Source organism: Lactuca serriola, chromosome 4 (genome assembly GCF_051521515.1).
Source record: "Lactuca serriola cultivar US96UC23 chromosome 4, Lser_US96UC23_V15, whole genome shotgun sequence".
NCBI classification, from domain to species: Eukaryota; Viridiplantae; Streptophyta; class Magnoliopsida; order Asterales; family Asteraceae; genus Lactuca; species Lactuca serriola.
The window spans coordinates 380,416,015-380,444,009 of NC_136411.1; the positions used below are offsets into that span (position 1 = coordinate 380,416,015).

The 27,995-nt window shown below is 33.7% G+C and overlaps 1 protein-coding gene and 1 non-coding gene across 2 annotated transcripts; one reads left to right on the plus strand and one right to left on the minus strand.

Moving 5' to 3' along the window:
• Nucleotides 1-841: 841 nt before the first annotated feature.
• LOC145103429 (small nucleolar RNA R71) lies at nucleotides 842-948 on the plus strand. Its single transcript, XR_013706522.1, has one exon. It is a non-coding gene; the product is annotated as a small nucleolar RNA R71 (small nucleolar RNA).
• A 10,124-nt stretch (nucleotides 949-11,072) lies between these two features.
• Nucleotides 11,073-25,997, minus strand: LOC145099812 (uncharacterized). Its single transcript, XM_079037317.1, has 18 exons — nucleotides 25,919-25,997; nucleotides 25,690-25,809; nucleotides 24,426-24,559; nucleotides 24,072-24,339; nucleotides 23,537-23,565; nucleotides 23,116-23,171; nucleotides 22,765-22,885; nucleotides 22,513-22,692; nucleotides 22,359-22,427; nucleotides 19,451-20,251; nucleotides 19,184-19,332; nucleotides 18,994-19,072; nucleotides 18,505-18,904; nucleotides 18,116-18,394; nucleotides 17,285-17,983; nucleotides 16,496-17,172; nucleotides 14,260-14,312; nucleotides 11,073-11,181 (listed from the first exon to the last, which is right to left on the minus strand). The coding sequence occupies exons 1-18, from the start codon at nucleotides 25,995-25,997 to the stop codon at nucleotides 11,073-11,075; spliced, it is 4,302 nt and encodes a 1,433-aa protein (XP_078893443.1).
• Nucleotides 25,998-27,995: the final 1,998 nt, after the last annotated feature.

The window sequence follows — 27,995 nt, forward strand, 5'->3', positions numbered from 1 at the left end:
AGCAGCCTCATGATTTTCGAGCTTGGTCTTCTTCAGCTTTGGATCGGGCTGTTATGGTTCTTCTTCCAATGCCTCCAGGAACTCAGAGATGGCTTCTTCTTCAGTGTCTATGGCCATTACATGAGATTGGGTCTTCGTTTCGGGATTTTTCGAGGATAACTTCTCATGAACTAGAGTGGCTAGTTTCCCAACTTGTACTTCAAGGTTATGGATGGAGGCTTGCTGATTCTTTATTAAAGTTTGTTGTTCAATAATAGCAGAATCGGTGGCATCGTGTCTCTTTTCCGAAGCTTCCATAAACTTCATCAACATGGTCTCTAGATCGGGTTTCTTCTCAACTGGTGGCTGCTCCTTTTGATAGAAGCCTCGACCTGTCTGCCTATACTTCTCTTCTTTTTGCTTCTTATACTCTTCATATGGCAGCCACTCCTTCTTCGGTTTCCTCCAGTCCTCATCAAACTTATCCCCACTTGAGTAGCACACTTGAGCTTTTCTGTTCCCAAACTCATCTAAATTGCAGTCCTTGGTCAAGTGTGGACCACTATATCTCTCGCAACCCACTCTTATGGCATGTATTGACTGGTCCATTTGTGTTATCATTCGATCCAAATTATTCAGCATAGCCATCACAGCTACTATTTCTTCAGTTTGGCCCCCTCCACCGCCTTTGATTCCATCTTGCCTAGGGTTGTGGTATTCGCGAGAGTACTTCACGAATTCTTCAATCAGCTCCTTGACCTCCCTTGGATTTTTCTTTGTCAAAGGTCCTTGAGAGTCAAGGAGTTGTCTCTTCATAACGTTGACCCCATCATAGAAGATTGACATCTCTTGTTGCACATTTAGATCATGTTGAGGTCAATTTCTGAGCAAGCCCTTGTACCGCTCCCATGCTTCGTATAATGACTCCCCCGGCTGTTGCTCAAAGTTGGCTATTACCTTCTTGAGTTTGGCTATCTTGGATGGCGGGCAAAACTGGTCCAGGAATTGCTCACGCATTTGAGCCCAAGTGGTAATTGTACCAGATGGAAGTGATTTTAACCACTCCTTAGCAGCTCCTTTGAAAGTGATGGGAAGCATCCTAAGCAAGACGGTGTTTCTGTTGACATTTGGGACATTGAAGTAATCCGCAATGTCGTTGACTTCATCTAGATGCTTAAAAGCATCCTCATGATCTTTCCCAAAAAATGGGATATCCTTCAGTGCAGTCAAGATGTGCCGCTTCAACTCAAATGTGGCAGTGGCAAGTATTGCGGGTTGGACTAAACCGGGACCCACATCTACTCGGATCCGCTTCTTGTAAGCTCCCATGGACATCTCTTCAATTGTTGTCATCTCGTTCCTCGGCTTGTTCTCGGGTTCACTCGTATGTTCTTCAAATTCTGGCTCGGTATCTTATTCGGATTCAGTTTGGACGGGTATTTGATCCAAGTGTTCAAAATTGCTCTTGTGCCTTGAGAATGAACTTGACTCTCCTGTCTTCTTTCTCGACTTTCTTGAAAATGCTGACTTTAATTCTTGCAGTGGCGTCTTCTTATCAGTCTTCTTGTGAAGTGCAGCTTCTGGATCTTCAATTGGTGGCACCAAAGGTGTGGTAGATCCTCTGGTCATGAACTCCTGCAACACGCTAAACTAAAAACGTAAAACTGAACTAAAATAAGAAAATACTAAAAACTGAAAATCGCAGCTTTCACGTCGTGAGTTTATAAAACTCACGTCGTGACTTCTGTGACAGAAAACAAATTTTTTTGTTATATGCTAATCAACTAAGCTAAGCTAATAAACAAAAATAAATAACCAATTAACCTTTTTGTAGATTTTATTCCACAAAAAGGGTCGATAAATCTAATGCAACTAAATAAACTAATAAATGCGCCGTTCCCGGGCAACGGCGCCAAAAACTTGATGTGCACGAAAGTACCCACTAATTTTAATATTTATAACCTAACAAACTTAAACTAACTATGCACTTATAGGCATTGTACCTAGTCAGATTACAGTATAGCTTGGGTAAGTCAGGTGTCGATCACAGGGAACGGTGTTACTAATTAATCTATTTACTATTAAATTAACCTAATTATTAACAAGTTTAAAAGGGGGTTTTATCTGATTTTACAAGATCAGATGAACTTTACTCAAATCCAATCAATAAGTAAAAACACACTCTTGTTTAGTTCGAATCCACTTCATCCTTATGGCTAGCTAATTATTATGGATTATCAAGTTGGTTGTAATTGTATTAGTAATTTAGTTCTAACTTTACCAATAATTAATTAATTCATGTCAAACTATGTATGGTCACACACAATTGAACACATAATCAATTATCAATATAAATATGCTATGTAAGATTTATTATCAAACGCAATTATAGTCACAATCCAAGTTCACTAACACGGCTAAGTTTATTTACTCTAATTACTAACTAAGATTGGTCAATCCTAGCTCTAACAATTTAATGTTCACTAAATCATTAGGTAGACAAGTTCATGCAGTTAATGGTCACTAAGCTACACAGAACATGTAATCAAGCAAATAGAGAAACAACCACAAGCATGCTAGGTAACTACAAATCAAACACAAGCAATTTACCAACTAAATAAATCCATAAAGATTAAGCTATTCATAAGTTAGAAGCTTCATCTAGCCAAACAAGAATAGCTAGATTCAATTGCTCATAATAGCAACTAACACACTAAAACAAATCAAAGTGTAATAAAACATGTTCCTAGTTAACAATTAAATAAACTAAATTATGGACCTTCACTCTTTTGGTGTTGAAAGCCTCTTCCCAGAACTTTTCTCTGCTCAAAATCGCCTTCTGGAACTCCTCTCTCTAGCCAAAAGTCTCCTCTTTTAGTAATGGTCAAGGGTTTATATAGTTGCTGATTTTCACAAATTCACGTCGTGAATAATAAGATATTCACGTCGTGAGTTTCAGATAACCATGCCCGTCAAGGATTCCTTCACCCGCGTACATATCTTCTAGAACCAACTCTCACGTCATGAATCTTCAAGTTCCCACGACGTTAGAACGCTTTTTCCAGATTTTCTTTTCTTTTAATCTTTTAATTCCCAAAGTTTCTTTCTTTAACGCTTTTAGTCCCTTTTCTTCAAAATGTCTTCTTTTTTGCTGCAAATAACATTTAAGCTCATAAGTACCATTATTCTAAACAAATTACCAACTTAATAATAAAAATGTACTTAAATATTGCCTAAAAATGGGTATAAATATGGCAATATCAGCATATCAAGGTGAGCTTCGCCTCACTATACCCGTGGGTCGAAGGCACCAATGAGGGACCACTAGTTTTGATTATATGTTAGTAAAGGGATGCGCTAGGGACTGTATATAGTCATGTAGGATAGTCTGAGGACTCTTGATCTAAGCTCTTTTATCTGTTCCTTGTTTGGTTGTGGTTCTAGAGTAGGATTACCTTTTTGGGTAGCTATCTCACCTCTGAGTATATGCGGCCATGCATTTCTTGGATTGTTGATATTTACTATGCTGCTATGTTGTAGTGATTTGTAAGATTTGTATTCTGGTGTGGAATATGTTATTATGTTGTAGTGATCTATTAGATCTATGTTCTGGTATTGAGTATGTTGTTATGTTGTAGTGAATTGTAGAATTGTATGTTATATGTGCTTGATGGTTATCATCTATGGAGTGCCCTTATGGACTGTATGTGGTTATGTAGGATAGCCTGAGAACTCTTGGTCTGGGCTCTCGTACCTGTTCCTTGTTTGGTTGTGGCTTTAGAGTAGGATCCTCTGTTCGGGTGGCTATCTCACCTCTGGTTACTTATGGTTAAGCATTCTATGGAGGTTAGCTTGTAGCAGGACTATATGATGTGTGAGGACTAGTATCCAGTAGTGAGCTGTATGATTTCTGGTTGCCTGTATTATGTGACTAGTTGATCCTAATAGTTTATATGTCGACATGTTGTGTTTGGTTTGGGTTGAGGCGGTCCTGCTTTGTGTTATAGACCAAGATACCCGGTGCGAGCCGGCTGTAAGCCGTAGGCACGGAGGTTCGGGAAGAGCGATAGGGTTGAGGTGGTAGGACAACAAACCCCAGATATTTCAGCTCGATGCCTGATTGGACCCATTGTATATTGGCTTTCCAACCTAGTGTATTCCATCCCAAGGATGACTGGACCCGGAGGTTGACTGGGTCTGGGGTATTCCAACCCGATGTTTGGCTGAACCAGACATGTTTGATTGTATATGTTATCCGTTTGTATAGTGGTATTTTGGGGAAAACTCGCTAAGTTTTATGCTTACCCAGTTGTTTATTGTTTCAGGTATCACCGGTGGCTATGGGAAAACGAAGGAAGGACTGTACACACGAATCAGCAACATTAAGGATTCCATGTTTTCTATAAAACTCTAATTTTTTAAATAAATGTCTTTTGGAATAAACGTTTTTCTTAATAATGAGTTTATAAATTAGAAAGTTTTTACCTTAATAAAAATGAAAAATTTTGGTTGTGAAAATGACACATTACAAGGAGCACTATGCTTCTCGTTTTAATGACTTTAGCTAGAAGTCAACCGATCTCTTTTTAACTTTTCACGGTGTAACTTTTTGTGTGCGGTTGATTTATATATCTTATAAAAAATCATCTCTTCCATATGAAAACGGATTTTTACAAATTTATATTTTCGAAATCACGTCGACACGTAGTTTCCAAATATGTTATCCAATTTGTAAGGTATTATATCTTTTTGCGATCCTAATTCTTGGTTTTTGTCCCTAATTGGTCGTGTTTTTACAAATATGTAATTATGAAATCTTTTGTCTTTATAAATATAACACAAACATTACAACCTTAGTCTATTACATTTATGTATATTACTATTCCTATCGGTGAGTGGTGGCATATTTTTCTCCATTGTCGCAGTGATCTTCGTCTTGAATGGAAAGAATATGTGTGCTTGAAGAGGCCTCCTTTTTCCTATCGCTCTTCCGTTTGGTGGAAAAATTGGGGACCACTCACACCATGTGAACATTATGTACGACAAATTGTACAACGTAATTGCCTTGGTATCGATTGCACCGATCTTTGTTTTATGTCGATGTTCCTCATCCTTATCGACACTATAAATGTCCGAAACCTAAGACCATTTCAACCTTCTAATGTGCTTTCACTGTTTGATCCGAGGAATACTTTTATTTAGACGCAACACAAATTTCTTCTAATTATATATAGGGAAACATCTCGCATATTTACATCAAACAAATTGTCTTCACAAAATTATAAGTATTGAGATAAAAGCATTACATTTAATAAAATTATATGAATATTTTTTCTTATAACAAATAAAGCTCTAACATCCTCGTCTGAAACAGTAAAAAAATGCGCCTTGCTATAAAATGTTCCAAACATATAACAATTAAGGAATTGTCTGTATTGAGAACATCCGTTATCAGAAAGGCCAAATGTCATTGTCCTATTTTGTAAAAATATTCTAATTCTTTTTCTGATTGAGGACATCGTCGAAACCAAAAACCCATGTTCAAGCAAAACTCTTCGACCCCAAACCATATCTTTACTAGAAAATTGAAAGTATAGTCGTTGTTCAATGTTCATTTTATCGGTAAGACCTAACTCATGAAAAAAAAAACCATGACGCAGTAACGAATTGCACGTCGTTATCGATACTTGTAACCATTCTCCGAATGTTGTCCTTGCAAATAAGTCACGATGTCGACCATCTAAATGACTAAATATTTCCCATAAATTATAATGGGATGCTTTTATACTTACACAACTATGTAGTCTTTTGTTCATATGCTTATTAAGCATTAAGAACTATTAAAAAGGGTAAATTAAAGATACTGAAAAACAAAATTGCATATGTGAATGACCTCAACTGTGGTTTCGTCAATCACCCACGATATTTTTTTTTTTTGGATCCAAGCCAAATTCATACGAAGTACTACTAGATATTTTTGTAGTACTACATAACAATGCAAAAATGCAAACAAAAAGGATAACAAAGGGGAAAAGTAATGAACGAAAATGAAGATGAGATTGCTTCATCTACGGTTTCGTCACTCATTTGTGGTTTTGTTCGTGTGCTTTTTCGGATTCAAGTCATTTCGTCACTCATTCGGTGGATTCTAGGAATGAGATTTAAAACCGGAAAATCGGACCCGTACCGGAATTGGGTCGGAACTGGAATTTTTATAATTGGAATATGTAGAACCGTTCTGGTTTCCAAGTTAAAAAATGACTTTATTCGTGGTTCGGGTAATCCGAGTTTGGGTCCGCCAGGTCCAGATAAATCGGGTTTAAGAACCGGATTGACATATGGTTTTTTCCAACGTGTATTTTAGAGTTTGTATATAACTTTAGACTATAATTTTGTCGATTTTGGTTTTATATTCAATGAATTACAGTCCTTCAAAGTCTACATATCGAAGTTGCAATTTTCAGTTTTTTAGTTTTTTTTTTTTTTTTTTTTTTTTTTTTTTTTTTTTTTTGTGAAAATTTTAAAACATATCTATCTAATTCGTTTGAGGTCGGATAAACATGGATTTGTTCCAACGTGTATTTTATTGTTTTTGCATGATTTTCAACTACAATTTTGTCATTTTTGGTTTAATGTTCGATGACTTGTAGTCACCCGAAGTCGTGATGACATCAAAGCTGGAATTTTTCATATTTTCAGCCATTTGTTTTTGTACTTGATATTCTATGAAAATTTTATAACATACATATCTCACTCATTTGAAGTCGGATTCACATAAGGTTTTTCCAGTATATAGTTTAGAGTTTATACATGATTATAGACGATAATTTTGTCATCTTTGTTTTCAAATTCAATGACTTACAATACCCGAATTCTGGATATCAAATGTGAAATTTTTCAAAGTTCAACTCACTAAGTAATTACCAAATAATTTTTGTTTTCCATATTTTCTGGTTCTAAACTCACTCTATCCGGTTCCACCCTACCCAATTTGACATTTTCGAGTTTTCTGGTTGTAGACCCATTTTATTTGGTATAATACCTGGAACTGAACCGGAACAATACTTTTATACCGGCCAATCTAGTTTTTGGTGCTACAATCAATGTTTTAAAAACCGGTTTTTTTAGTTGAACCGGTATAGTGACCGATTCCCGGTTCAACTGGTTTCTATAATTTTCATCTTTTTTTCCCTACACATACATACATATATATAAATTATGATTTTGACGTTTACAAGTTTAAACATTAAAAATATACATAAAAATAAGTTGTAGATCAATCCAAATACATTAAAATAACAAATAATCATAAGTTTAATTGTTTTACATCAATTCATATACGTCAAAAAAAAAGTATAATACCGAAACAAAACATAGTTTAAGATGAATACAACACATCAAAAAAGTTTATAACATTTACCATATGTTTTTATTTAGAGAAAACTAAATATATTTGAAAAAAATCACCAAATTTATTATGCAAATGGTTCATTTTCATATGTTTTTATTCGGTTTAACCGGTTCAAACGCTCTATTTTGATCGGTTCAACCAGATTTTTCTAAAAACCGTCCGGTCCAATCCAATTTAAAAATCGACGTAAAATCGGTGTTAGTTGAACCGCTCCCTCCCCCGGATCCCGGTCCAACCGGTTTGACTGGCTGGTTCAAACCGGTTTTTAAAACATTGCCTACAGTATCTTTTTTGTTTCTTGTTGATGGCAGGGGCGGAACTAGCTAGGAATTTTCGACAGGGGTAGCACATTTTTTCCCGATAAAATATAAAAAGTAATACCAAATTAACCACAAGAAAATTCACTGGTCATATAACTAGTAATATACAAAGAGGTTAGTTGCATTCATATAACAAACTTTTGATCCTGAAATGTTTATAAATTCATGCATGAACATTAACCACTAAAAATAGAAAAACCAACAATGATCAAAAGGAAGTCAGCTTGAAAAGACAAAGTCTATGTATGTTGTGTCCATCCACATCATATTTTATATATAAACAGAAAAACACACTACAAGAAAAAGGACCTATAGGGACGACAAATGTCGTCTCTATAGGTTAAAAATTCGTCCCTATAGGTGTCCGGGACGACATGTCGTCCCTATAGCTTTCGTCTCCATAGCCCCGTCACAATATATTTTTTTGGTCATCGCTATAAATATCGCCACAATAGGTATCCTTTAGAGACGGCATGTCGTCTTGTTCTGGTTCGTCGTTATATGGTGCTGGTCTCCATGGATGAAGCTATAGAGGCGACATGCTGTCTCTATAGGTGTATCTATAAAGACAACATGTCATCCTCATAGATAGAAATGTAGAGTAGATGCACCACTAGAGACATGTCGTCTCTATAGGTGTATCTATAACATGTCGTCTTCATAGATAGAAATGTAGAGTAGATGCACCAGTAGAGACGACGTGTCGTCTCTATAGATGCACCTATGGAAACGACATGTCGTCTCTATAGGTGTGCCCATTCAGCTAATTTTTTTTTCTCTATAATTTCCTAGTTTTCACATCAGAAAATGCTAAAGCAATAAATTTACAATATAAGCTGAAACGGTAAATTTAATTGCAAAACAATAAAATATGTTACAATCTCAAAAATTTACATTATTGCATATATAATTCATATGAAGAACAAAAGTATTAACTTGAGGAAATTTGCATAATTATCACATGTCTTATCATTTGTGTACATAACACTACATTCTACATGATTTATAAAAAAAACACCATCAACAATGGATTGCTTCTCATATGTGCCCTTCTTTGCTCCCTAAAGCTTCTTGCACTCTTCCCGCTTTCATTATTTGAACCCCCATCATGCGAGTTACTGTTGCTACTGGAAGATGTCATCTCTGCAAAACAGTTTCATTTTCTTGTAAGCAATTTGCAATATATATAATATTAAGAATCAACAAAATAGAATAATACTAAGACATTTGCAAAGTATATTATCTACCAGATGTTGTATCTTACTTAATATTAACTAATATACTTTCCAAATGGTTTAGTATTTTGATGTTTTAAACCAAAAAGTTGAAGAGATGACTCAAGAAACTAATTCAAACTATTATTCACCAAATGACTTAAGAAAGTCAAATTGGGGTGAATTTAAGTGGGACATATAAACAAAGTAGGTTGCACTAGATAAAAGGAAAAAGAAAAACAGAATCGAAGAAGAAGGTAATTACAGCTAAATTTTATATGCACCTACTTGAAAATGAATAAAAACCTGAGCAGACTGTGGACTCTTATTTGAAGCTCAACAATATTGAGGACCAAGCAAGTAGATGATCGTGCAACCACCCCATGCAACAACTGAATCGCCCAACATTTCATGGTTGTTTGGCGTAAACGCTGCATATAATCTTCCAGATATTCCTGCAAATAACAAAAAAGATTCGATTACAATTTGGTACAAAAATAGTCAATTACAATTTGGTCCCTGAATATAATATAGATTTCTATAAATTTGGTACAAAAATAGTCAATTACTTAAAATAATGACCAAAAACGGTACAACCCCAAGAAAGGTGGGACAAGGACTTTGTTCTCAGTCTGTCGTATGTGCAAAAGATGTAAATGCCCTCCTCTTCAATATCATGATAGACTTACAATTTGGAGACCGCTAAATATACAGTAAAAATCCTTTGATGTTGTAATGCCAATAAATCTGGCCTTTGGTGCAGCACTGGTAAAAGCAAGGACACTTCTGGTATTCAAGTTGGCCTTGTACAATAAATCTGCAACAGCCAAAAAACGATTTTAAATCTTTCAAAATTATTAGTTTTATAAATAATCCCTTAGTTTTTTTATAAGATACACACACACACCAGCATCTTCAGCTTGTTTTGACATTGTGTAGAAGGGTGTGGAGTTTACAGGGTTGCTGGATACAATGGCAGCAGTAGTTGACTTGAAGAGAGTGACAACAGGGGTATTTCCGTCTTCTTTGACCATCTGCACCAGGGATTAAGCCTAACCATGAGGCCACTTGCATGAATTGTGTTGTGTCAATTTCTCTCTGTTGATCATATTCATACCATACAAAATTACAAGAATAAGAAGCAATTGTTTATTTAATATAACAAATAACAGCAAATTACATTTTTGGTCAATGGGTATAGCTGATTTTTCAATTTTGACCTTATTTGAGGTTGTTGTAGCCACTTTTGGTCCATGTTCCAAGTTAAATGAACCAATATTGCAAAAACCAGCAATAGTCGGGGACCAAAAACCTCAAATAAGGACCAAAATTGCATAAGAAAACTTTTTGGAACCAAAATTGCAAAAATCATCTATATTCAGGGAAAAATGTAGCTTACTATAATATAGATAATAAGAGCAGGGAACTTACCAAAACTATATCAAGCAGGCCATCCAATATAATGCACTTCCAACCTCCTTAATCCCATGTAGGATCTCTGCTTTAAGTTCTGTTTTTGACTTCCACTTAAGAAGTTCTTTCACAAGCCTCATACAGCCTAAAAATATATAAAAAAGTTTAGATACTTACCACATAAAAAATAAAACATTTTTGTTAAAGATTAAGTCACCTGTAACGCCACCATCAAAAGGGAGTAAACCAATGGATTTGGGCAATGTTTCTTGTAATCTCATTACCATTGGTTCTAGGTAGTTATATACGATTAAAGACCATCCTAATATTCATTGTGTCCTTCTCTATTTTTGTGTACATATTGCCAGTATGGCAGGTTGTCTGTTGGTCATAATTGTATACTTTTCTCAAGCATTGGTAACTAAAACAACTACCAATGTGCAGCAGAGAAATTGCATGTTAAGGAAATTTCACCTTGTGGTTGCTGCAAAAAGTTATGTTGTTGGTATTTATGTTGCAAAAATTACGAAGATGTCCTCACACGGTCTTGATTTGTGGAATGGTAAATAAGTCTATGGGAGGATCAAAATATGATGTTGTTGTATCTGATTCCCTACAAATTGGGTTGCTGATGAGTCTGCAAAAGAACAAAAGACATAAATACCCTCCTCATTCTCATTTTCAAAAACTCATGGTTCAAGAGAACATACATGAGATAACAGAGAATCGACTTCTTTATGTGTATCCAGAAATTAAGATATTTGTCATATCAATGAAATGTAAACGGTTGCTATAAGAAGCTCCAAAATCAAGGATTCCATTAAACTGGTTGTTTCTTAGTACCCTATGAAAAACCATTTTCAGTATTTTAATTTTTAAAAAGAAAATAAAATAGGTAAAATTACGAAGATCTCCTCACATAGACTCTATTTGTGGAATGCGAAATAAGTCAACAGGTACTTCTCCTCGAAGCCTTGTATCTTGCATCATCCTGAGTTCCTGACATTAGATGAAAACAACCAAACTTTTAGATGAAAACAAATATGAAATGTTTCATTTGGCTTTATAAAAAATCATAATAACTAATGATACTAAAAAGACCTCAATGTAGCACTTGGTTCTTGGTACGTATTCTTGTATTTAATTATGTTAATGATTTACAATTTTGGCCTTGGACTCGGCGAGTTGAAGGACTGACTCACCAAGTAGAAGCGGGATGAGACGCAGAGTTTAAGTTGCGGACTCGGCGAGTAGCCACTGTCTGGACAAAAAAACCCTAATCCAGGGGTTTGCACCCTATTTAAACGACCTTATGTAGCCTCCATCACTCCTCTATGCTCCCAAACACCCCTCACTGAAACCCTAGCCGTTTTTGAAGCAATCTAAGCCTTGTTGGTGGATTTTGGTGTTGTGATCTTAAGGAAGGAAGGAGAGAAGCTTGAGGAAGCAAGTAGAGATCAAGGGAACCTGAGTTTGTGCACCTTCTTCAGCTCATTGAAGGTAAAAAGCTGTGATCTTGCTCATTCATTTGTTAGATCCCTCTTTGGGGAGGTTTAGGGCTTTTATGAGCCATTTCTGGTGGCCAACCATGTGTGCAAACATGGTTGGGGGTTTAAGCTTCTGAATCACGTCATGAAATGAGTCACTAGGCAGATTTGGGTTGCTTTTGCACCCATGAAAGGTCCCATGTGCCATATGAGCTTGTTTTATGTCCTTTTGAGCTCAAAGTCCCATGCAAGCACATACAGTTTGTAACTTTACGTGCTAGATCGATTGTAGAAGCTTAGATCTATCTTTTGATCAAAGGATGTTCATCAGAAAGAAAAGATTTAGGGAGTGGACGTGACCAACTCGACGAGTCCATTCTTGGACTCGGCGAGTCTAGGGGGTTCTGTCCCATTCTGTTGAGGGTCGAAAGGACCCAGTTGAGGGTGGAAAGTTTTAAGGGGGTCTCCGAGGAGTGACCCAACGTTCTGGACTAAGCCATTGATCTGGAAGTTCATGGGACTCGGCGAGTGCATGAAGGTGCTCGGCGAGTCCAAGGCAATCTTCATAGAACTCGACGAGTTGTTCATACAACTCGGCGAGTCGAGGACGGAACGTGTTCATCGGATGAAGATTAACTCGACGAGTTGTTCATATAACTCAGCGAGTAGTATGAAGGACCATTGGGTATCAGTTAGGAAGTGAACTCGTCGAATCAATGCCTAACTCGACGAGTAGAGACGGGAGTAAGGACAAGCGACTGGATATGGACTCGACGAGTTGGCAAGCCAACTCGACGAGTCGGGTCAACTGGAAGTTGACTTTTACCTTGACTTGACTTTGGTTTGGAATCGGTCAGGGGTAAAATATTCTTTTTACCCTGGGAATAGTATCAATTTCTGATTAAGTGTTTTATGGAAATATAGCTGGGGGATCACCGGAGCAGCTGTCAGACATTTGCAGATCAGCTTTTTAGCAGCTAGCTTTTTGAGGTGAGTTACCTTCCAATAGGGGTGGGTCTAAGGCCACAATGTCGGCCCACCAAGTAGGAGTATTTTAGAAGATGATTGTCTTTGTGATAATTATCTTGGTATGGATACGTGTTTGGTTATGAGATATATATGTATGATATGTTACGTGCATCATAGGGATAGTTTTCCCTGACAGTGGTCCTTAGGACCGAAGGGTAGGTCAGTACTCGGATATGCCTGATTGTATGCTTATACCTTGTTGATGTATGCTACTAGTAGGGGGTGGAATAGACCTCAGCTACCGGTTGAAAGATACCGACGATGATTACCGGTTGAAAGATACCGATGATGATTACCGGTTTTAAGATATCGATGAAGACTACCGATTGAAAGATACCGATGATGATTACCGGTTGAAAGATACTGATGGTATTGTATGGTATGTAGTATGATGGGGGAACTCACTAAGATTTGTGCTTACGATTTCAGTTTTTGGTTTCAGGTACCTCTTCGTCTAAGGGGAAGGAGCTGGCGGCGTAGCATGACATCACACATACATCTCATTTTACGCACGAAGTTTTTTGGGATTGTACTCTGATATGATATATGTTTATGACATGGGTTTCGGACATGATACATTGTTTTATGAAATGTCGTGTTGGCACGGTATTTTCTAAAGAATGTTTTTATGAAATAAATAATTAAAATGAAATTTTTGGGCTTGAATTTTGGGTTGTTACACTCAAGATTATAAACAAGTCCTAGTGTCAATGGAGAAGTTCCTGTTAACTGATTTTCTTCATATAACTTGCTCAGTTACCAATCAAAACACAATAACAATTTAACAAATCATATCTATCAAACTTCTGAAAGATTGTTATTCTTCTTACACATGTTTAAGATACATTTTGGAGCTGAAAAATTGTTATTCTTCTTACAAGTGTTGTTCTTGAAAAACCATCTTATGGAAGTTAAGAATATCATTCTTATGGAAGTTAAGAATACCATTCGATTTACAACACAATCAGTTAGTAGATCAGTAACAGTTCTACAAAAATCAGGTGCTTTCACCAGTTTCTTCATATTAGTTCAATAACCTACAATCATCTATAAGTCATACTAGATTACTACTGATGCAAGTCAATATCATTAATACTTCCCTATATAGAAAAAAAATCCCTAATTATTGACCATTATAACGAATGAAATACAGTGAAAATTCTTCCTTAATAGACAAATTTTCATAATCCTAACTGTGAATATATTACTTGACTATATGTTTATATGCTAAAGTTTATCAATTACTAATAATCTTTTTCATCACTTTCAACAGGTCAAGAAGCACAATGTATATAGAGAAAGAGAATCATATCCAATTATGAGGCATGTTCTAAGTTCCTAATTCCCATTACAGGTTGTCATGACAGTGATCGGTGCTGAAAGCATATCTCGGTGAAAAAAAATACCTTTCAATTGCAGAAGCAAAATCCACAGAGAAATCATATTGAATAACGAATAACTAGAAGGAAAATCAACAAAAAAATCGTTGATGTGGTTACAATTTATCAATATTGCATCTTCAAAACGAGAAGCTGTGAAACCATAGAAAATCACAATTCTAGTTTCAAACACGTAATTGCTAACATAAACCCCAATTTCAGTTTCAAACAGAGAATTACTAACCTAGGTTGCCGGAGTCGGATATGTATTCGTTAGAATTCGTAACCGGAGGTGAAAATGAAGCTGGTAGTTAGAATCGCCAACGTTGAAGGTAATCACCAGTGGTCTTCAGCAACTAGCATGAGGATTGAGAGAGAGGAAGAAGATTTGTCGGGAGTGGGAGGTGAGGAAGTCACTAGGGGAGAATTGTCGATCGATCGATCGAGAGAGAGAGAGAGAGAGAGAGAGAGACTGATGATTGAGCGTGCATGAATTAAACGAAGGGACCTGCTCTCGTAATTTCAGGCATAAAAAGCTATTAGGACGACAAGTCGTCCCTATAGTTGGATGTCCCAGTTTTATTTCGGTGAAATTATTAAAAAAATATGTTATTTTTAATTTTTGTTATTTGTTGGAGCGATAATTCGTTGCCACAGGTTTTTCAAGAACGCGCCAAACCCACTTCATTTCCCGCTTAACATGTTGAGACGACAAGTCGTCGCTGTAGCTTCAAAAGTCAAAAAAAAGATCGTCAACTCTATAGCGACGACAAGCCTATAGTGACGACAAATGTCGTCCCTATAGATGCTTATTCTTGTAGTGACACTCAAATATTGTTAGTCATGATCAAATTGTTTCGATCTAGAACGCATAATGAAATAACCGTGAGCACTTACCAATTTCCAGCAATAAGGATTGCCCAAATGACTTAAAAACTTATCAACAATTGCAAATGAGATTGATTATGAAAAAAAATACAAAAACCCATTTGGAATATAAGTCAAAAACGAATCGGGAAGGATATGATAATGTTGAGTCAGCTTTGACTCTTTCAAAGCAATCGTTAGGATATCTTTGAGAAAATGGAAGCACCATATTGAGAATAAATTAAGTGGGTTAAGATTGAATCGAGCAAGTAGACTTCCTGAACAAACATTGAGTCGATTTTGATCAAGTAAATTGAGTGTGAAAGTGATTATTTGAAGAACCAATTTTAACAAAATCATAATTTTGAGAATAAAGTGGGTTAAGAACACATTCTTCATCTAATCATCTTCCTCTACAAGGTCTAAGAAGTAGCATCCGGGTAAAATCTAGTAGTAGCACGAGGGAACATCAAAAAATTTATACTTCTCTAACAAACTTGAGGGGTAGCAATTCTACATGTGGGCTACCAAACAACAATCCATTAACCAAAATCGAAGTCAAACACGTGTGTCAAATGGCCAAACTGTACGTAACATCAGAAACCGTATGTTAGTTAATCTTGTCTACAGTTTATATGACTATTTTCCGAAAAAATGATAATTTTTTGCTACTTTATGAATAGTCATTAAGGGATTAAGGGATTAGATTGTGCTTGTAATTTTCTCATTAAAATTAGCGTAAAATAAAAATATTAGCAGAAAAATTCAATTAAGTATGGGCCGAAAAGGATTTATTAATTGTACACTGTTATTTAAAAACACTGTAAGATTAAGATAAGTTTAGTTTTATCAGTATACTAGGTTAAAACCCGTGGAACCCACGGGTGCTAATTTTGAATTGAATTTAAAAATTAATTATTTAATAAAATTATATTTCATTAATTCTGATAACTTATGAATTTTAATATTGCATTTTTCAATAATTTTTTTATTTGTAAGTATTTAATTACAAAGTAAATGGGAAGTATTTAATTAGGAATGAAGATTTTTGAAAACTCTTATTTTTGATGCATGATTCTTGTTGGACATATGCATATGATGCATTATGAATGTGTGTAATGAAATTAACATAAAATACAACAATACATAATTATAAAAAAAATACAGTAATATGATGGATTAAGTGTGATTTGCTAAAAATGAATAAAATATGTTACAAAAAAGTTGGCTACAATTTTCGAAAAACTTCCTTATAAACAACATTGGAAGTTTTATTTGTGGGTTTTCCATCTTTATCTAAAATTAATAATTTTAATCCCTCTCTACTCTGAACTCTAGATAAGGCAACATACAATTGTCCATGTGAAAAAAATGGATCTTTCAGAAACAAACCAACCTTTGATAACGATTGTCCTTGACTCTTATTAATAGTCATTGCAAAACATACGGCCAAAGGAAACTGTCTTCTTGTGAATTTGAAGAAAATCTTTTTTTCTGATGGAGTTAAAGACATTCTTGGAATATAAGTCTGATTAGTTCCAGTTATTATACGTTCCTCAATAACACGTTCGCCCAATGATAACACCTGTAGTCTTGTGCCATTACATAAGCCGTTTTTCTGATCAATATTTCTCAGTAACATTACTGGAACACCAATTTTTAAAACTAACTTATGATTTGGTAAACCGGATACTTTGAGACCATTTAATACATCAGGAGAGTATAAATTTGAATCAAATTGATCATGTAGAAATTCGGATTCACATATGATGTCTGAACTTATATATTCAACTTCATCTCCTCGAAACTTCTTAAGCAGACGGTCGTTTATTTCCTGGACAACTTCATTTTTTGGAGCAAGTATCGCTCTTTCTTGGAAATAACTTATATCGCTATAGTTCTCTAAAATTGAAGGATATACAAACTCAATTAAGGAATCTATAGGATCATGTGAATCATTAATGAGAATATCATCCGGAATATCGATAATCGTTTCACCGTCGTTCGGACCACCAAGTTTTCCTTCTCCTATATCCAACAACCAATTTGCAAAATCTCTTATTTTTCCTATATCTGATTGATCATTTCCAACAGTTAGCCTCATGTTTTTTTGTTAATCTATGGACTTTGCAATATTCCCATAAATATGAAGAACTCAAAGAAGCATTTACAATGTTCTGTTTACTGCCACCCGGAACAACATGTAGAATCTGTCTAAAATCTCCTCCAAAGACAATAACTTTCCCTCCAAATGGAATATTTGAGATGGTTAAATTTACGCACCTTAATAAATCCTTCAAAGTTCGATCTAAAGCTTCAAATGCATGGTTATGGACCATAGGTGCTTCTTCCCAAATTATTAAAGAGGTTTTTCTTATTAAGTTAGCCAACTCACGGTTTGGATTTATGTTACAAAAAGAATCCTCTGTAAGCTCAAATGGAATTATAAATCGAGAGTGTGTTGTTCTACCACCGGGCAATAATAAGGAAGCAATACCGCTTGAAGCAACATTTAATACAATATTTCCTTCAGATCTAATTGCTGCAAATATTGTCTTCCATAAAAAAGTTTTACCCGTTCCACCATAACCGTAAACAAAGAAGACACCTCCTTTATTTTCTTGAATAACACTCATGATGTTTAGGAAAATGTTACGTTGCTCATTTGTTAATGCAAGAAACATACGATCATAGTCATTCTTTATCACGGGAATGTCGTAATCTAGCTCCTCGGTGATAAGTCGATTGTTTGAAGAAGAAACGGATTCAACATCTGGGTATGGCATGTTTTTGAAGTTTTTGAGAGTAGAGGTGTTTCGAAGTAAAATTTGTTGTATTTCGAACAAAGTTAAGTTCTTAAGTTCATCTACCCCGAGTGACAATTCTGCACGAAAATATTAAATAATTAATAAAATATGTGGTCGATATTTAATAATTTTATTACTAATTATTTAATGGTTGTTGAATAATAAAAAGAAATTAATTTTAAAAAAAAAAATAAGAAAAAATGTTATACCTGCAGACTTAAATCTTTGTCGTTGGCTATATAGAATTCCATCTGCCAAATATTCCCATGGATTTTCCCAAACGACCTCTGGTTTTGACATACTATTACACATCAACAATGTAGCAAATAAAAAGCGCAGATAAAAAACAGATCCAGAATGACTTGCTTCTTTAATTGCATCAATGTATTCCTTGTCATCATCTAATATCCCGAGTGCATAACAAGCATCTCTAAAAGAAGAATGTGTTTGACCATTTACCGTGCGAATTTCATCAAATGATGTTGGTCCTTTTACTTTATTTAAAAGAATCCTTAAGAATATGCTTCACCTAGTTTAGGTGAAACAGAATGAATTCTACCGATGGCTTTTCCCACTTTCCTTCGCTTCTAAAACCTACCATTTAATATCCAAACAAACTTTGTAGGGAATTCAACATATGTGAGTTTTCGTGCTTCACTGTCGATTGCATTACACTCCATCCAAGCTGTGAACTTTGAAGCCGCAACAGAAGGTTTGTCAAGAACATCATCAATATCATCGTCTTCGCCATATACAATATGTTGTTGATTAGGAAGATGAAAAGGTATTCTAACAACAGAAGGATATCTGCAATGAACATCATATCTAAAAATTCGCCATGATGCTTCACATGCTGGTAAATATCTACAATCGTAATATACAGCTATTTCATCGACCGCATCATTATTTTCACATTCATTATTGGTTGGTACAACAGCAACTGTAGCTCTATCAGGACCCTTGTTTATGTATTTAAACAAATACTTTATAGAAGATCCCTGATTGCACCATTCAATATTAATATGTGCCTGATATCTTTCAATAGATATTTGTTGTATGGAACAACATTTCTATTATCCAACCTTACACCTGATTTTTCTACAAAATAACCATCGTTTCTTCGCATATATAACGGAAAACCATTCTGATCAACAGACGAATGATTACTGAATTGTTTTGGAAAGTTTTTAGAGCACTTTTTATCCACCATGCATGGAGAATTGATATTTTCAGCTCAACATGGACCATGAATCATAAACTCATTTGCAAGTGAATACAATTCAGGATCTTCAATTTTGTCTGGTATCTCTGCTAAAATTATCGGATCCATAAGTTCAACAGTTGGTAGCTTGTTGTCAGAATGCATGAATAGACATATATGACTATGCGGCAAACCTCTTTTTTGAAATTCAATGGTATAACACATCTGTAAAAGATTTTTCCAAAAAAAATGTGATTAGATATTAAAACATATTTAAAATATAATAATAAGATCAATGTTTTATAAAAAATTATAAAATATAGTTTTAATTACATGCTTGAACTTTGCCGAAAATTTGTTTCTCCCTTAAGTCTTTAATGAATGCATCAAGCTTGATCTTGAACAACCTACATAGTATATCAGGCCTGTCTTCTGGTTGAAGTGAAGTATCCTTAAGAAACCTTTTAATCTCAGGCCATTTGGGATTACATGTAAAGGTTATGAAGAAATCAGGATATCCAAACAATTTACATAGTGACATGGCATCCAAATAGTTTTGCAGCATATAGCGTGCACCACCAGTAAAGGATGAAGGTAATATGACACGTTGGCCGACATTCGAGATATCATTCGTTTCTTGAGCTTTTTGGTTACGTAAATTTTCATAAGAATCACATCTAAGAACATGTTGTTGCCTACGTATGTAGTACATTCTCTCTGTTTCCATCATAGTATAGGCATCTACCAGAAATTGTTGAAACAACCTTCTTGAATTAAGTATGAGAGAGAACGAATGATCTCTGTCTTGAATCCTATAAGCGAAATATTCTCTCATTGTACATTTCGCACGCGTGCTGTCGGTCGTAAATGACACACCTCTATGAAGAATGTCTACACTGTAACCATCATCCCCATATGGAAATAGCAATGGATATTGGAGAGGAAGGTACGAAGGATGCAATTCACTGATACGTTGTAGACAACCATTTTTTGTTTGAACGATGATATCCCTCTTTTCGATTGAATCCGAAATGTCACCAATTATTAAAGCAGCAACCTCAGAAGTAATCGGTAGGTTATATGTTCTTCCATCTTGCTCCCTTCTCCCAATAAGTCGTAATTTCATATCAACTTCTGGATTTTTCTAAAAAGTATCTTTTACCATCCTATAAGATCTAACCAAGACATTATTTGAATCCAACATCACCTTAATATCTTCAATAATATCACTATCAATTGATGTTGATTGATCCTTTTCACCACTAAAATAAATAAATTTATACATAATATTAGTAATATATATATATATATATATATATATATATATATAATTATGAAAAAGAAGTTTGAAAAAATACCGAAAACATCTTTGTCTATTTGTAATTTCGTTGTCAGTGTCATAAATGTATAACTGAGAGAATTTTGGTTCCGATCCTTTTGCTGGTAGACTTCCAATACTATGATAATTTTGACCACCCAATCTAAAAATGTATGGAGCGTTTCCTCTATTGATTGAAGAATCAATTTTACCACCCATCAACGTAAAAGAAAACATTGAATTGTAACGTCGAATGATGTTCATGAAGTGTTTGCTTTTTGAATCCATATTTCGGAACATTCTTTCATAAGTCGGGGGTGCATTCTTTAAATCTGGAAGTTAAACTTTGCCATAAGCATAGGCGGATTATGTATAGGGCTAGCAGGGGCTTTGCCCCCCCCCCCCCCTGAAATTTTGGTTATAATAGCAAATATATCTTCAAAAAATTTAATTATAGGCCTGTTAGTTTTAAATTTGGGCTGTGGCCCCTCCCAATTTCAGTCTGATTTCCAAACCAAACGACAAGAAGTCAAAATTGATTCGTATCCTACCCAGTTCCTCCCCATCGTCGCTAGTCGCTACCTCCTTACCTCGATTAGCCGCTGCCTGTTGGTCATGCCATTCACCACCGCAACAACTGTCACCGTTCATCGGAAATTAGGTATGTAATACTCAGTGTTTCTTTCTTTTCCTGTTCTCTCGTTCTCTTAATCTCTCGGATTCATCTCCTCTTGAAATTGGAATAGTATAATTAGGAATTAGAATTTACAAATCTGAAATCTCAATTCTCATATCCTGAGTTAGTTTAGGGTTTCTGTTTTTTACTTAGTTGTCTAGTACTCTAGTTGATGATTTGTTTAGCTCATCAAGTTGATGATTTGCTTAGCTCATCAAGCTATCGATTAAGGACACCATAGTAACATAAAAAAAATTGATTTGGTTCTCCTTTAGAGAAAATCAAAGTAAACGTGGGGCCCCACGATAGGTTGGATTGTTAAAAACTTCATACGACAATGGAGTGTCCGACGCCTGCCAGTCACCACCATCCACCTACTGTTGAGTTGTTCTGCACTTCTGATGTTCTTTCTTGTTCACAGAACTGAAGAAAATCAGGTATGCTCCTGAGTGATCTCCTGTTTGGCTGTTATGTCTTCTCTCTTTTCCAATTCTACTAGAAATTAGCAGCTAATCTATTGAGTATTGAAACTAGAATATTGAATTCGTTTCCTCCGTTCCCTATTTTGCTTGTGGTTGGGATTTGGTACTCAACTAATTATGATTTCACACATATTTAAATGGATTTTTGTAGATAATTTATAATGTTTTTCTAGAATGCGATGATTGGAATTTGGGAATCAACCAATTAGGACTTCATACACTGTTAAATGTTCTCTTTTGCAGAAATTTGCTAATGTTTTGTCTAAATTGAGCTGATGAGTGATGAGTGATGAGCATTACTTCTGTTTATCTAATATTTGATTTGTATTGTCCTAATTTTGATTTAAGTTAGAGGCTGATTTTGAATGAATTTTTCCTCCATTTTGATTTTTATAGATACAATCATGGTAATTTTTGGTATTTTGATGTTTAATTGCTGAAATTAGGTTTCTTTATTTATAAAAACGTTAATTTTAGTTTCTAATACTTACGCCCCCCCCCCCCCCCCCCAAAAAAATTATATGTTCAAGCTCCGCCCCTGGCCGTAAGCACAACATAATGAATAATTTGTGTTCCCCTTTTCTTTACCTCTAATGGATTCATTTCTCTATAACTTTGCACGACATGTTTGACATACAATATCTTGATCACCATGATCCAAATATTATGTAAAATAAAAGTGTTGAATAAAATATCAATGAATTTTATAAATATATACAACATAGTATTTGAAAAATTAAATATAAATAAAAGTTAATAAAATGAATTGAAAAACCTTTTGAACAGGCTGTACAACATCATCTGATTCCAAAGCAACTTGATTTAAGGAGACAGATTGAATACTCTAAAAAATAAAATGGAAATATGTTATTCCATATGTATTTAAACAGTAAAGAATTATAAATGTTCAACAATAAAAGGTTATGTACCATAAGTTCTATTTTACTTTCCAATTCAGAAACAATTGACATATCTTCTGTAACTCTAAGAACTGTGTAGATGTTATTATAGTTGTTGACATTGTATTCTGTAATATCTACAAGAAAACCAAACTTGCGGTTTTTCAAAACGTTAAGTTGCATTGGAAATAGTCCACCACTGTCTCCGGCCTGTAAGATATATTTTAATAAATTAAAAAAAAAAAGTAAATGTTTTATGATTTTAAGATATGAATAATATACCGCTTCATGTATCTTTTTTAACTCGTATGCACTTATATTTAACAGCCTCTTTGCTTCCCTATCAAAAAGAGTCAATCCAATGGTTCCAGTACAATCTTGTACGTTGATTGGAATTATATACCTAAAACAAAAAAATTATGTCATTGTTAGTTTTCTTTACCGATTGATAAAATTAATAGAAATAAATATGTGTTTACTTTATAACTGTCTGAATTTCAGATTTTTTTACATTGTGCATTTGTACACCCGACAACAATAGTTTCTGAAATTTTTTCAGGGTCGGTATACGAATGATTGGCTTTGGGAACAGGGGTTATATTTTTTCCACATATGTTGCATGCTTCATAATACCATGATAGATTCTGCCTTATATTAACAATGGAAGCAACTAATAATAACTTCATTTCCTGTATCAAATTAAATGTAAAAGTTATTAAAATAAATTATGCAAAAATAAAATGTAAAACATATGAAATAATGCAATATATCTTAATTGGTTCGGTGATCTCACAAACTGTTTTTAATGGAAAATTGCCCTTAAAGTCATCTATATATGAAGAAGAGTAGCTTTGAAGTGTAGTTATGTTTTTTTCAGTTATACGAAATTGTCATGACATTTCAATTTGTGATGTTTAAATTAAATTAAAAAATATTAGGATTTGTATTATTTTAACTTAAAATACATTATAAAAATTAAAAAACAATTGTAAACTAACTTATTTTTAAACTCATTTATTTCATAAATGTCAGAATTTATGAACAATTTCGTTACTTTAAAATGACTTTTAGCTTCACCAATACCTGTAAAAAATGTGTACCCAATTAATAAAAAGTATATAAAAACAATAATTATAAACATGTATATATAAAGAGTGAATACAAATCATTCCAAATGTTTAGCTTCAAAAACTGCATCACGATAACAACACAATTAACAGTCGGGTTATTTTTTAGGTATTCTGACATTTGATATGCTTAACTTCCAAAAATAGTAACCTTCAAATGTACAGAACTAAATAAACTAGAAAATCATATATTAATATTAATTTGTGAATAATTAAAGATAATAAATAAATTAAAAAATATAATTTCACTCTAGGTTGCTAAGCGTGAGTTTTATATAATGCTTGGATTCTAATAGATTTGAAGTTTCAAGAGGCCTAAATGACACAATCTGTCCAATAACATCTACACAGGAGATAACACAAGATAAACTATTGCATTAATATCATAATATTTAAATAATAAAATGTATAACCAAGAACACAACTGATAAAAAATGATTTGAATAAAATTTTATAACTAACCAAAGAATGTGTCTCTTGGGCATGTTTGTTCTATGATAGAATTAAAATCAACAAACATAAATCCATTGACCGGACCCGAGAAATCATCACACTTTTTTAGGATGCTTTTCCAATCCAAAGTTAAGGTTTGTTTATGAACTGTATAACTAAAACCATTAGTAACAACAGCCATATTGAGTTTTATAACTATATAACTTTCATCTTCCTTTAAAAGATGATGAAATCTGGAGAAATTTTGATTGAAGACACGAGCATGGTATTGTGTACCCTGTTAAAAAAAATTAAGAATAATTATTTTGTTGAAACATGTGTAATATTGAATGATGAATAAAAAATATATGAAATACAACAAACCTCATCATCCATCAGGATCATTTCAATTGAACAAACTTTATTATTTCTCACAAAGTTCCAAATTTTAAGCACCCGAACCTTCATATGTGATTTTTCATCTATCTGGTCAATGTTTTTTAGGTAAACTTTATTTCCTATATTCATATTATGTAAGAAAATTTAAACCATATATAATTGTAAGGGAAAATAGCAAACTTCAAGAATGTACAGAACATCCTAACTAACAACTAAAACAGAAAAATTATAAATCAGCACATGACAAAAACCATTAATTCATATGAAATAATTTTTTAGATTCAATAAATATTTTTTAATAAAATGGAATACAAACAAAAACCAATAATTTATATGAAATATTTTTTTAGATTGAATAAAACTTTTTATAATAAAATAGAACAAAAATATAAATTGCCCCGCTTCTGTTTTAATTTTTAATTATTTGATTGCATTTTTTTATGTTAATTTTTTCCAGATTTATTTTCCCTGATTTAACTAATGGCATTTTCGGATTTACAGTTTGAAAAAAGATGGCATTTTCCTAAATTAAAAATCACAGCAAAACAATATATTTAACATGTAGATATATTTAAATATAAAATTAACATGTAAAAGACAATTATACCGACAATGCCCCTGCAACTCACTAATAGATAACATAACAATTAGTAATGGTAATGTAAATATCTTGAATTTGTACTGCTAAATGCTCATTTATTCATCTACATTCATACGTAAATAGACAAAGTAATAATAATTGACATCATAAATTAGGTTTACAGTAACAGCAAATAAAAGTAAATGTAACAGCAAAATAAAAAAAAACATATTCTAATAGTTAAAGCTTCAAATCTGAAGAAGACTATTCATTTTTTTTAAAGAAAATGAAATTCTCATGTTCATTAGTTTTTTCGTCCTCATCTACATTCATATGTAAATAGACAAAGTAATAATAATTGACATCATAAATTAGGTTTACAGTAACAGCAAATCAAAGTAAATGTAACAGCAAAACAAAAAAAACATACTGTAATAGTTAAAGCCTCAGATCTGAAGCAGAGTATTTTTTTTAAAGAAAATCAAGTTCTCATGTTCATTACTTTTTTCGTCTTTTTAACTGAAAAGGTAGAAGAAGATGATGATTAAGAAGAATTAGTAAAAAGAAGAAGAAGAAGATCACTCATATAATGACAAAATGATAAAACTGATAAATCAGACCATGAAGAGCATAGAAATATTAGTAATCCTGATATTTTAATACACTAACCTGATATTTGATTTTTGAAGCGTTGCAGAATGAAGAAGAATAAGTTTGCAAAGATTTCTATGGAGTAGAATGGTAAAAACAAAAGAACCGTATGAATGGTATTTATGTTTGCAAAGATTTCTATAAATCAATAAGAATCAAGAAGATTAGGTTTGCAAAGAATAATATTGCAGATTTTTAGGGATTTAATGATTGCAAATTATTTAATTTGCAATCAAAATAAACAAACTTTCAAAATTAATCGGGAATTTCAAATCTGAATATTGATTAACCAATTTTTTCAAATTATTTCCATAACTTTTATTCATTTAAAATTATTGGTTGAATATTTTGAAAGCATTTGTTTGCTGAATTGTCCGGATTTATTATATTTGGATTGAATGACATTTACCTAAATATAGATAAATAAATGAGCGGGAAAACTCGATTTTGGGGGTTCTATAGATTGACACGTGGCAGAGTTGTACTTATTTATTAGGATTAGGATAGGATTTATTAAGTATTATAATAATTTAATATAGTGCATTTATTACATTAACGAGATAAAAAAAAACAAAAGAAACTTAGATTTTGAAAGTTAACCATTTAGTTATTGATTTTACGTGGAGACGAAGTTATCCGGATGTATGTACAATTAGAAGCCCACAAGGAAGCTTTACATCCAAAACCCTAATATTTAAATATTACATTCCTAAATTACCAATACACCTCTAATCTTCATTCCCCCTCCATATTCTTACCGATTTGAACATGGGCAATTTGGTCATTACACATAACCATCCGAACTAAAAAAGGAAACTACATCCGGTATAAATCCACATCTCCTCTCAATCTTCATAATACACATACCAACATAGCAAAATCAAATCGGCAAGATCAGAAGGTGTTGAAGCTCCATGGATATTGAAAGCAGTTGGAACGATGGGTTAGAAACCGATAAACTGTTCTTCGAGAAGCTAACTGCAGCCTCCAACAACGACGACGTTGAAGGACATACACCCATGTTGTTGGCCTACAATGATCATGATCGTATCCGACACATGCGGAATTTCCTGCGTGTCTACCCTTTAACTAAACCTAGAGACGATGTGAAATCCATGATCATGAAGAAGAAGAAGAATTACTTGCATGAAAAGATTTCAACGTTTGTTTCTTTGTTGTCGTGGACAATAAGGACGATAAAGTCTGATTAATCTTAATTAATTGATCGATGTATATATATGGTTAATTTGGCGTTTAAAAGCTTTCTGTTCGTGTCTAGGGTTTTTGGTTGCAAATTAATTATTCTTAATATTTAGTTAACATATCATACTGCATATAACTTTTACCTACGATCGTGTCTTTTATGGGTTTGGATATTTGAGTGATATATATTAAAAAAAATCATCATTTAACCTTTTTTTAAAACGATGATTATAAAGGTTCATGATGAAATCTTCGCGTGACTGTCTTTGTTCAACATTTATTTATTTTAATTTTTTTTTTGAACCGATCAAATAACACCTGCTAAGTATCACTAGTACAAAACTGATTTAATGGTGCGATGCCTAATTTTTTTTTTTTTTTGGTGTGGTTGATGTTCAAAATCACATCATTAAATAAGATTTGCATCATCAAACAAAGAAACTGAATCATTTAATATATTTATTGGTGACGTTTTCATATAATCGCATTAAAAAGAATCACAAACGCATTTATTAATGCGGTAGACCAAAACCGTACCATTAAACATGTTTATTTGGTGCAATTTTTTTGTAAAACACACCCATAAATAAACCGCACCAATTAATAAGAAAACCGCATAAAAAAAGCAAATCGCACCAATTAGTAATAAAAAAACCCGCATCAATAACTTCTTAATCCATCATTATTTTCAATTACACGACTAATATGAATACAAGAAACTAGAGTATTACTGGCGACAAATGACGTCGTTAAAAGTGGGGCTTGTCGCCGCTAATAGCATTAGCGGCGACGTGTCGTTGCTAAAACATCGACGCTAATGTTTCGTCGCTATTAATCGAGTTGTCGCCGCTAATACTTGTTTATCGTCGCTAAAGACGTGTCGCCGCTAATAAGCTCATGTCGCCGCTAAAAACCTGTCGCCGGTAATAACCGACTGTCGTCACTAAAGGCGTCGCTGGTATTGGTGTTTTTCTTATATATATATATATATATATATATATATATATATATATATATATATATATATATATATATATATATATATAGAGAGAGAGAGAGAGAGAGAGAGAGAGAGAGAGAAAGAGTTAGGTTCAAATGTTTTCACTATCTATTGTGTGCAT

Bases quoted from the DNA above. Each gene is read 5' to 3' on its own strand.
- LOC145099812 (XM_079037317.1), bottom strand. From the start codon at position 25,997: ATGAATAAAAGTTATGGAAATAATTTGAAAAAATTGGTTAATCAATAT. The intron at 22,886-23,115 runs GTATTATGAAGC...TTTTTGTTTTAG, and splicing joins ATAAGGCAGAATCTATCATG to GTATATAATTCCAATCAACG. The intron at 18,905-18,993 runs GTAAGGTTGGAT...TGGTGCAATCAG, and splicing joins ATTTTGTAGAAAAATCAGGT to GGATCTTCTATAAAGTATTT.